Genomic DNA, 12,626 nt, shown 5'->3' on the forward strand with positions numbered 1-12,626 from the left:
GTTAGTTTATACAAAATTTGAATATAAACTAATCTAAACAAGATAATTTTTCATTTTGAAACTTTAAATATTTTTACAATAAAAATAACATTTCTTTTTAAATACATTTATTATTCAGACATTCAGGCATTTCATTATACATCTTTAGTCCATTGTACATTAGGCAGTTCTGTGATTTTGATTTCTTCATATGTGGCAATTTAATTCTATTTACATTTCTGGATTCGTAATTATGAACATCTCTGTTAAAAACGATTTTATCCTTAAAATATTTTGGCATTTGGTTGTTCGTGAATTTATGCACAAAAATTAACACACTAAATAACAGTCTCTTTTTTATTGGAATCCAATTTAGCTGCTCTCTCATTTGATAAATGCTTGCGTATTTGCCTTTTCCCAGTATACATCTCATAGTTCTATTCTACTATATGTATAAAATATCTACCCTTAAATAAACAATGTTTATTTGCCATATTACATCTATTTTAAAATGTCTTTTGAAACTTACTTTATTTTTATTGATTTCACTGAGGATTGAACCATTTGCCATAATACATCTATTTTAAAATGTCTTTTGAAACTTACTTTATTTTTATTTTTATTGATTTGACTGAGGATTGAACCATTTGCCATAATACATCTATTTTAAATTGTCTTTTGAAACTTACTTTATTTTTATTTTTATTAGTTCGACTGAGGATTGAACCTTCCTACCCAGGTACTGGTTTCGTCAACTCTACCAACCACGGGTAGGACCAAAATTTATTTCGTCATCAGTCATCAATGTGCAAACAGGTTTGCCACAAAAAATTGACAATTATCACATTGTCATCGAAAACGAGTATATCTGCTGAGTTTCAGATCGATCAGTTATCGGGAAATGCTTCAAAGATTTGTATTCATTCATTCCAGAAAACAAAAGATGTATTTTTAAAATAGCTGGCTTTTGCTTTGCTTCTCAAGAGAAGGATGCTGCTATTTTTTAAAAATATTTAAAAATTTAACAACTATACTAAAAAATTGCCCTTTTAATAGATTTGAATAAAGAAATCGTGGACCTAGAAATCGTACAAATTTTAAGGATTGTTTTTGGTTCAATTGGTTTAACCAGATATACGTTGGTAGTCTCGAGCCCTTCCCTACCAACTCTTATACAGAGTCAAATACTCATTAATGTGTGCCAACAATTTATACTTACTCTCCCTTGGACTTTTTCAAATCCATTAGAGACACCAGTCGACAGTGGAGTGATGATACCAACCCTGATGTAAGAAAGTGAGTCATGAAACTGGCAGAGGGGTGTAGTTGTGATATCGCTAAGGTATGTGTGATCGCAATAGGCGAATAAAGAGTGGACTGTAAAATATTAGTTGTGAACTTTGAAGTTGACACAATTATGGTTGGAGATGGTGAACATGGAGTGAGAAAGGAATCCGACTTACCCCTTTGATGTCTTCAATGATGATGGTAGTATGATTTCAATCACAAGTTTCCGTAACATCCAGGTTGGATACGAAACACACTGAGGTAACCGAATATGTTCACTGCACAGGCATTCTACCCTGAGTCGATAATTAATAACAGCACTGATAACAAATAGATGTTCATCAAACAGGCTTCATCAATAAATTGGTTGGACAGTCACTTTTATTGCGGTAAAATGTCACACACACACGTGGGTATAATCAGATAATGATAGGTATTTGTAGTTAAAAATGGGATGGGAAAATGCAAGGACAATGTTAAAGAAAGATTAATAGTTGCGTCAACAGTAAGTGTTTTGTAAATCTTTTTATGACCGCGTTACTAATATGTAGATTCGGAAAAAAATATATGACTGATGTAAGCGTAATGAGCAAGATTAAGAAATGGTTGTTTGCTGATTTGTACTGTAATAGAGCGGATGAAAGACCAAAGTTTGGCCAGGAGAATATGTGACGCGACAGTGAATGGTAAAAGATTGAAGACACGACCAGGCGAATGAAATAATAGAGTCGGGTCATGTCATGTATCAGAATAACAGAAGAGTAAGTATGTATGAAACGATTCATACAGTGGAATTAAGCAACGAAAGTCATATGGCTGTCCATTCACTGTGCATATCCTTCCGGGGAAACGGCGTCATACTTAGACAGTAATATAGTTATAACATATTTTTCTAATTCATTCGTGTAATTTATTTGTCAGTTTGACTCCCCCAACTGGGACTGCGTGAGTGATGCTGCAAAAGATCTGGTGCAGAGGATGCTGACGGTGGACCACACACACAGAATTACCATCCAGGAAGTGCTTAACCACAGATGGTTGAGGGTAAGTTGCCCTTAAATTATTAAATACACGATTGCTCTTATTTAGAACAGGTAACTAAAATTAAATACTTGGGTATTATTTTTGACAGCAAGTTGAAGTGGAAACAACATATAACCACTACAGCAAACGATCTTTTCGACAAACTCGCAACATTCTCAACCTAAACCAGCTCAAAACAATCTACGATGCACTTTCAATCTTTAATAGAGTATGGTATCATAGCACGGGGAGGAGCAAACGCTGCCGCCATTGATCCAATCTCCTCTCTCTATTTATATTGGGTATTTACCGGCGTAAACAAATAATTTGTCTTAATATTGTAAAGCAATACTTGCGAAAGGCGTATTTTAATAAAATAAATTAATTAACGCCATCTAAGAACACTTAGAATATAACGATCATCGCGTTTAACCTTAACAAGAACTTCAAAGAAAGTACATAGATGAATCTAGTATTAGATGTGCCCACTGTGACTCAATACAAGTCTCTTCCGCCCTGTCTTCCCAGAATGTTCTCTTTGAACCCGATTTCCAGCAACTGACTTTATTTATGTACTACAACCTTTGGTGAGAGTATTATATTCGGCATCAAGTAAGTTTTTTAACAATTAGATCGGGCTCGTTAAAAATCACGGGATATTATGATCGTAGAATTTGTGCAAATGAAAGTATTTATAATAAAAATATTTGCCTTAGTATCAAATCATGCCATTAAAAACAAAAAAAAAATCTTTAAAAATTTGTAAACTCTATTAATTACGACATATGTAAAACATTTAAACAAAAAATTGAACTTATATTAATAAATAAAATAATTTTGGTAAGTAGTTAGGTAATTACTTTTTCACTTCTCTGGCATGATTTATATTAAAGGTTTCCAATTTTTAAAAATAAAAATTTATTGATCTTTAATAATTTTATGCATAATGCAGGAATACTTCACATCACTTCTTACAATTATTTTATTTTATTTCAACGACACATCACGATAAGACCATCATTCAGAATTGAAACGTTGCTTGAAATGGCTTTAGCCGTCTCTGGTGACCAGATCTAAATAGCCAGGTACTTCCCCCCTTTCTTTTCCTCATATCCTTCCACTTCCTACTACCTTCGGCTACACAAAATACTCCAATTAGGGATGCTTTAGTCACCCTGGCTCATGGCAGTGGGGACTGAATTTGTGCATTTTAAAGCTGATTCAGGCTTCAACGTGTTAATATTTTGCCAGGATCGAGACAAGCAGATGCGTATTCACCTGGGCGATACAGTGGAAGAGCTGAAGAAGTTTAACGCGCGCCGCAAGCTGCGGGGAGCAGTGCTGGCCGCGGTGGCCAGTCCTCGCTGGACCGAGTGCGAAGATCCTGACCGGGAACCCAGCGACGGGTTCTCTGACTGCGGGGACGATGAGGCTACTTCATCAGGTAAACTTTTTGGATACTTTGAATGTAAGAAAATTTGAAATACCTCAATGAGTAAAATCTCAAATAGTATTATTTAATTATTAAAGAGGTTATCAGTGATTCTCAAACTGTCAACATAAATTTGAAACAATTCAACATAGACTTGAATCCAGTACCTTTGCCTTGCCGGGGCGCTGTTTTATTTTTTATTATTATATATTTTTATTTGTTTATTTATTGTTTGAAACATTTACAGAGTGTTAACAATTATTACATTTATATTATTTGGGTGGGAATGTGCACAGATATTAACACCCCAATTAAAAATGTTCACAGCATGCGTAAACAAGGTTTAGTTGATATTAGGCGGAGACGCTAGTAGTAAATGAAAAAAAAAAGCATTTTTCTTCACACATGTTGACGGCCTTCGTTGTCGAGGCTTAAGGCTCTCGACTAGCAATCTAGAGGTCGCGGGTTCAATTTCCGGTGCGCGTAACTAAATTTAATTTGATTGATATTAAAATAATTATGACCGGTCGGTGGCCGAGTTGACATTGCGCTTGAGTCCCACCTAGGCGTAGTGTGTTCAATTCCTCGATTGGCTAAGTCCTCCATCACAACACAAGCAACATTTTCCGCTTACTGTGGTGGTAGTAGGAGATTTTCAAATATTGTCAGGTTATTCGTAACCCGGGAATGTTTGTCTTTCTTTAAAAAAAAAAAGTATAGTATGTTTTCGGTACGTTTCACAATGGAAGATACTCTCAGTATCGACCTGGTGTAAGACCATTCGGTATTGAACGGTTAGGGTCGGGATGAGGGATCGGGCAATTGCTCGGCTGAGTGACCGATGACGAAAAGTGAAAAAAAATGTTTTTGATTTGAAATAAAAACGCAGACGAAAATTTCATCTAACTTTTTTACCCCAAATGATGTCAGCAATCACTGTTTAAAGTAAGTCTGGTATGTCCCCTAAAACCAGGTATTACATGGTTGATTCATGTCGTGAATATGGTCACGCAAAAATTATTAATTTGTTTTTAATGTTGTATAGTGTAAGGTAGGAATATGATAGAAATAACGGGTAGGTATTATAAAGATGGTATAATTATGTTTTAATGCTTTGTGTACACCTAACTATGAGAACTTATTCTGAAGTGTCCGTTCACGTGTATATGTTAGGTTAGGTATTAGGTATCTATGTGTATTGGGTAATGAACGTATGTCTAAATGTATCAAAGAAACATTAAGTTGTAAAGAGATGATTAGGCAGACTGGTTTAAATGGGAAAAGCTTCTGTTGTTTCTGGTCCTTTTAGCAGCTTCCTTCTAAGTAACATGTATTAGTACAGTAGTGCGACAATGAACGTGTAGAAGTGTACCATCATTATAACACATGACATCATCCACTAAATCTCTACAAGAAGAATAAAAGAAGAACCGATCCATTACAAAGTAACCCAGTCAGTTCAGTAGTCACCACATATTGCTTCGTACTAGTCATTTTAATTATTTATTGTTTCTTTACAAAAGGCTAAATTTATTGTTTACTATTTAATTTTTAGCCTCACTAGGACTAGCCTGTGTTGAGATTTAAAATTATAAAAATACCACAATAATATGAAAATCAGTTCGGTTTTATGGAAGGTAAAAGCACTCAGGATGCAATTGCAAAATTAACTAGTCTTGTTCATAATTCATTAGATAAATCATTAAAATGCATTGGAATTTTCATAGATCTTAAAAAAGCTTTTGATAGCATATCACACGGCAAACTTATAAGTAAATTAAGAAACATTGGATTAAGTGGTACAGCTATAGAATGGATAAAAAGCTACCTTTTCAAACGCCTTCAAGTCGTAAAAATCAACGATGTACTTAGTCAATAAAAAAGCATACCTCAAGGTACAGTCCTGGGACCGTTACTGTTTATCATTTATGTAAATGACATATTCAATCAAAGATTAAATGGAAAAATAATATCTTATGCTGATGACACTGTCATAATAATTGAAGGTACTGATTGGAATAATGTTAATAACTTAGCAAATACTGATATTAATATACTGAAAAATTGGTTCGATAAAAACCTCCTCTCATTAAATACTGAAAAAACAAAATGTATCCCATTCTCTATCAACAAATTTAAATCAATACCAGAATTAAAAATTATAGTATTTGAAATAAAGTCGTGTCAAAAATTAGAATTTTATTTGATTTTCTATTAATTTAAGAAGGACAAAGATGAAAAAAAATGTTGGCGATTCTCGAGCCAACCCAAACATTTTAACAATCTTTCAGTAAATAAGTAAATCAGATGAACACACGTAAAAAGAAAATAAAATAAACGAAAACTTTTCTAGAAGGCTGCTAAATATAAGTGAAGCCTGATGCAAATAATTTCTTTGAAAAAAATAAGATTTAGTTTGTATCGCCCATAGATATTCAAATTAATAGACGAGCCAATCAGGGAAAGGAGAACAAACCAAATTGAGTGGCGGCGTGACCCCCCCTGATTTTTGGCGATTTCTCAACTATAGTGGGAAGGTGATTTGGGTTTTCATAAGGGAACTCGCATTGAAATATCACCATTTTGTAATCGAAAATGAAATTTTCTTACGAATTACTATTCCTTTTTATAATGACGCGCAAATTAACTTAAATTAGCAAATTAACTTAACTACATAATATCCCAAATCGAGTAAACAAAAGTTGGGGATTGTTTCCAAAATTGAAAATTTTGTTACTTTATTTAGTAAGACACTTTTAAAAATGGTTACCTTTTATACACCTCACATATTTTTAGCATCGCTACGCAACCCGATTTGAAGGCGGTTCGGTTTTTTAACCGTTTTTACGAATATTCCGATTCTGTGCACAAAAGTTCCTCATTTATGCGCTATGCGCTGCAAACCGTTTCCTTACTTTAGCGAACTTTTCTTTTCTGCGCATGGCCTGGTTATTTCGATATACGCTCTTCGGCGGACATAGTTTATTCAAAACTTTCTCGAACCCTCCTGGTACCAAACATATGGTCACGTGGTTTGCCTAAATCTCGTCGAAATGATACCCTGATTTCATGTTAGGGCGAGTCTATTAGTGTTGATGTCTATGGCATCGCCACAAAATTCAATATAATATGTAGGTAAGTACTATAAACAATAAAGATAATTTTTACAATGTAATATGTTCCTGGTTCTTATAACTAATGAAACACACAATTCAGAAACCAGTGTGGAATCTTATCATGTTATGCTCCAACTTTACTTTCGCTCGATAACCCATCATATAAATATTGTAGGCTTCGTGTATATATTCTTTATGTTTAAATGTCAGATACAAGTTACCGTTCGCACTCGCCCAGATCTAAACAGAAACGCTTACACCCAATAAAAAGTTTCAATGTCGAACAGTTAATAGAACTGAATCTGGCCGGAGAATCATATCCACTTATATTATTTTTCGTTCCCAAGCAAAAATCCTCTCTTTTTCTGTTATTAGTTTTGCTCCGTGTATTGAATTGTACTGGATTTGGAACAATAATAATTATGTGCTAATAACCTTAGTATAAATACCACGCGTTTATGAACCGAATATGATTGAATAAAACATATTTCAGGATTAATGTATGAAAAGGTTACAGTTCAACTATTTAATTTCACTGCTTGAGCAAGGAAAAAGTAAAATTTTAAAAGATTATACCATCATCGAGTTAAATAAATCACCTGCTTAAAAAAAGCTTTACAAATCGGTTTTACCGAATAAGTGACATTATATGCTAGATTCGTGTAAAGTAAAAAATTGTGCTAATTTTTAAGTAACAAAATATTGCTGTAATCACTTAAGTACAGTCCGAATCCTGAGGAGTACGTGCTTAATTGTTCCCCTTTCCATTTTCAAATTATTGTTTTTCATTCGTGTTATGCTTATGAAAAATCTGTATTCGAAAATTTTGTTTTTGGTAGATTCTCTTTGTAAACATCATAAAGACTGTATAATTTGATAAACAAACTAAATATTATAATATTACACCAGATAAATATTATATTAATCCACCCACATTCTCAAAAGGTCAGACATGGCCCAGCGCGGCAATCACCGATATAATTACTTTCCTAGCTATTTTGTAGATGTTACTAATTATGTATACTTCATTTTTATAAGTATTTTTGTGGAACATGATTCTCATGTTATATAAATATGTAATTGCTTAAAAAAGTTATATGTCAAAAATTGATGACATTCCCTCGGGTGCACCTCAAGGCTCCATATCTGGACTTCTACTAATATTCTCTTTGTATATAAATTATATCAAACATGATATGAGTCATTCCGATTTCCTCTTTAATGCAGTTTATTTGAAATAATATGAATATGTTAGCTCTCTAGATGATTTGTAATAAGTTACAAGGTGACGTAAATAGGATCGATGAATAATGCAAAATCAATTAATTATTTCTCAACAAAGACAGATTTACTTATTGTTTAAGCCGTTGAACTGTGCAACGAGTAGACAAAATAGAGTTTTTGGAGTTTTTTATAGATTCTAAAACGCTATGTAAAGATTATTTAGAAGATATTTTATTTAGCGTATAACAACTTACCTTTTTAAAAATGTAATAAAAACACGACAATCTGATAGCAATGTTAAATTAATTTAACCGGGGCTTTACTATTATTTTTTCGACTTTATGTCCGGGTTAAATCTTCCCTACAGGAAAAACTAAACCGTTCCACACATTTTTCCACAAATGATCATCTAGTCAATCCGCATTATGCAAGTGAATTATATAAGCAAAATAAATACAAAACAATACAAGAACAACACGTCAACTCACCAGCGATCAAATGGGAAAATAATTCACCGACTCCAGATATTCTCATATCAGAGGGTTCGGCTCGGTAGAACTTCTGATTGGACCTATAAATCCTACTGATCCCTCAATATAAATATTTAAAAAATCTTTCGTTAACCTACATGTATTTAAAATTACTGATTTTTGCATTTTTATAGCTATATAATTCTCTGACAGATCTAACACGCCTAAATTTTGAATGAGAGAGCTAGGTATAATGCCAGTAGCCGAAATAACAAATGGTAATATTTTTATAGTCTACGAGTGCAAAATTCTTTTAATATCATTCCCTAAATCTGTGTATTTTCTTATTTTTTGAGAAACAGATTTTTGAATATTAAAGGAATTTGGCATAGCGTCATCAATGATAGGTATAAGTTTTTTTTATTTTAATTTTGTCATGTAAAACTATATCGGGTCTATTATGACTAATCGTGCGGTCTGTTAGTATAGTTTTATCATAATATATTTTATAAAATTCATTTTCCAAAAAAGAATTTGGTTCGTATTCATAATATGGTACCATATTACGGCAGTCAATCAAGTTATATTTAATTACCAAACTTTGGTGAATTATTTTTTAAACTTGAAATAAATGTATACTCGGACGGCGCTAATACAGAACATTCCGATATAAGATGTTCCATTGTTTCCGGTAAAGCCAAAAATTTTCTACATAAATCATCAATTTGATTTGTATCTTCGATTATATGTCTCCTATAATTTTTAGTATTAATGACTCTATCCTGAATGGCAAGCATAAATCCTTCTATTTCTGAGCTCAACTCTCCATTTGTTTGACGAAAATTTGTCAACATACGTTTGGTTGAGATAATTGAATTGTTATTATTATATGTATAATGTGAATTCTGCGTTAGGTAAGGTTAGGTTAGTATTACTTATGATTTGGCCAATTCAGTGAAGAATTCGAATTCCATGAATTTGCTTCATCCGACCTAATGTTCGTCTGCTCCCCGGGTGACTTATCTTAACTATTAAACTCGACATTGGAAGTTTTGAGGCGTCGAATTTCAAACTCGGCGAAACTTAACTAGTTCACTTAATTAATTATCTTTATTCGCCTCTGCCTACACCATAGTACTGTGATACGTGACTCGAAAGCGATAATGTACTTTTTTCCTGCGTTTAATTGTTTTCAAATTGCTTTAGTTATTTAATGGTTTTGCCATGAGGTGTCGTATTGCGTGTGGACCATTATTATTGAATCAACAATTATTATTAAAAATAACGCAACGTTTTTCATTGTCCCTGGACAATGAAAAACATTGCATTAACCACTTGGTAATGATATGTTAACTTATTATTTTCACCTTAGTCATGTTTGTGTAATGTGCCCTTGAGATAAGGAGAGCCAGCTAATGAGAAACAAACTAGTCTAGAACACAATAGGCTTGCGACGTCTGTTAGCAATTTTTGCTAATAGACGTCAAAGCAAAAATTGCTAATAAACGTTATTAGCAATTTTTGCTAGTAGACGTCAAAGCAAAAATTGCTAATAAACGTTATTAGGAATTTTTGCTAATAGACGTCAAAGCAAAAATTGCTAATAGACGTCGAACTACATGGCCGTTTCACTGGTTAGGCGAGATCTTAATATTTTTCTTCCAGGCTGTGTCATTGGTATAAATGGCGATGGTATTTTTTCTATTCCGATAGAATTAGTATGCCGCATCAAGCAGCCATATTTGGTATGGAGCCCCAAAATCCTTGAAAAAATCCCTTGACTGTGCAGAAACGGATGGTTGGTTCAATAGATTCCCCTATCTTAAGAAATGGATTGCAATCTTTAGGGCACAGGCGTCAGGTAGGAATATTGTCCTTTTTCTACCGGTATTTCAATGGAAGATTCTCCGAGGAACTAGCGTCATTGATCCCTTCAGCACTGGTGCGTAGTCTGGAAATACGCCAAATACGTGTCCAACATTTGTCACATAAGAACAGTTCAACTGAGTTCTACAGCTCTACTGTGGAACGATTTGCCGGCTTCTGTGTTTTCTCCCTCCTACAACATGGGTCTCTTCAAGTCCAACGTTCACTCTTTCCGCTTCTCAAAAATAACCTCCACAAGCCATCCTCAAAGTCAGTCCTCAGGCACCCACTGTGTGGGGTTAATGTAAAAAAAGGTCAAATAAATGAAGGTGTGCATTTTTTATCTAATGATAAAGAATGAAGCTTTTTAAATGTACAGGAGATTCCTAGACGACCGAAACGTGGATATAATACAAGTGGGTGCAAAGTTAACTTAATAAAGAGTGGTCGTTTCTGAAAAATACAATTACTTTAAAAACTCTGACACATGCTGAGATTACAACATCCCTGTATTTTATTTCATTGTTTTAGAAACAAACCGTTGATACATAATTAAAATGAGTTGTTAACAGTTTATAAGGTTTTAGTAATTATTGCAGGGATCCGTACCAACCATATTTATATATCTTTTTATATTTATATATCTATATCTATGAAATATCTCTTATTGATTATGGCATTTAAGGCTTATGAAGGAATGAGCAGAAGGTCATAAGGGTGTTGGTGATTTTATCGATTTTTTTTTTAGTGGATAGATTCGTTGACGAAAAGGACCAGTTGGGCAGGGTGACTACTAATGTTATTAGAGTTTATGGAGCAAGCATGGCACACGATGAGAATAAAGAAGCTTTTGACTTTCTTATGGCAATACGTTTATTTTTTCCATGTATAGGTAATGTAATGCGCAAAATCATCAACCCATAGATAATGAACTACAATAATAAATATTTTTAATCAGTAGATATTATCGGTATATGTCCGCTTGTGTATGCGCTATTGCCACAAAAGTTGATAGAATGCATCGTCATCAACAACGAGTCTATCTGCAGAGTTTCAGCTCGATCGGATCTGGGGAAGTGGGTTAATTACCACATTTCATTCATTCACGAAAAAAAAAAATAGAAATTCTTATACATAGATGTATTTGAAAAAAAAGTTTGTAGAGGAATGTTGGCTATTCTATCATAAGTTTTTAACATGTAACATATATAATATGAAATGTTTTGCAACATACCCGTGTCAGTATAACACTTTTTATGATTACGTTTAGACCTGGGGTGGCCAACCCGCGGCCCGCTGGATGTCTACTTGTGGCCCGCGGAGCATCTGCACACATTTTTTTCTTTTGGTGTACATGAAACCACCAAAAAAACATTCCAGCGTTCATAGTTTGTATCATATCTCGTATATGGAAGTATCTCAGTATATTGTTTCAACTATCAGTATTGCGCGTCTTACGATTACTGCGCGTCTTGCGAGTATTGCGCGTCTTGCTAGGATTGCGCGGCTTGCGAATATTGCATGTTTTGAGAGTATTGCGCTTCTTGCGAGTACTGCGAGTGTTTCAAGTGTTGGACGTCTTTTGCGTCCTGTATACGCAATACTCGCCAATCGCAAGACGCTGAGAAGAGTGTTCCTCTAACCGAAATATGGATTATCCGCAAAGCAAATGCACCAGAGGACATGAAACGATTTTGAAGAATCATTGTGGCATTGTGGGGAATCACACATCGGAAATGCACTCAAAATGTTTTGTGGGGAAGTGGGCTTCACAGAAATTCTCTAACAACCTCCCCCCATGGATTCGAAACAATATTGTAAGGAACAGGTATTTGGACTAGGTATTTATTCATACTCGAACCAGTTGTTCCAAGAAACAAGACGAGCTAGTACGGCCCGGCAGGAAATCAATTCTGGCCCGGCTGCTTGTGATGGATTGAACACTCACATAATTAAACGAGACGAACGTACTCCAAAAAAAAAATTGTTTAGACGAACAACATAAGATACATTACAGGCGGGCCTTGAAGTAAACACGTTCCCACGGGAAGGGAAAAAGAAGAGATCGTAGGACAGGCAGTCGGTGTTTGAACTTGGATATGTTGACAGCTCCGAGAAGTCAATTAAAATCAGAAGTGATGTGTGAAATTACAGTTAATTAGTGAATTCAGATGGTGTTAAAAGTATTGTTAAATTAAAGTGAAATATTATTGAACCGGTGTTTGTGTG

At 34.2% G+C, this 12,626-nt stretch overlaps 1 protein-coding gene across 1 annotated transcript in view; it reads left to right on the forward strand.

The window, feature by feature from the left end:
- The window catches only part of LOC149417872 (peripheral plasma membrane protein CASK-like), a 363,609-nt gene that overhangs the window by 334,270 nt on the left and 16,713 nt on the right, over positions 1-12,626 (forward strand). Inside the window, exons 7-8 of the mRNA XM_089639860.1 lie at positions 2,188-2,310; positions 3,541-3,733. Coding sequence (XP_089495986.1) covers positions 2,188-2,310; positions 3,541-3,733 — 316 coding nt within the window. The remainder of the gene's footprint in view (positions 1-2,187; positions 2,311-3,540; positions 3,734-12,626) is intronic.

This window comes from Hesperophylax consimilis, chromosome 14 (genome assembly GCF_061612785.1).
Source record: "Hesperophylax consimilis isolate HC1 chromosome 14, BYU_Hcon_1.0, whole genome shotgun sequence".
Lineage (NCBI taxonomy): Eukaryota > Metazoa > Arthropoda > Insecta > Trichoptera > Limnephilidae > Hesperophylax > Hesperophylax consimilis.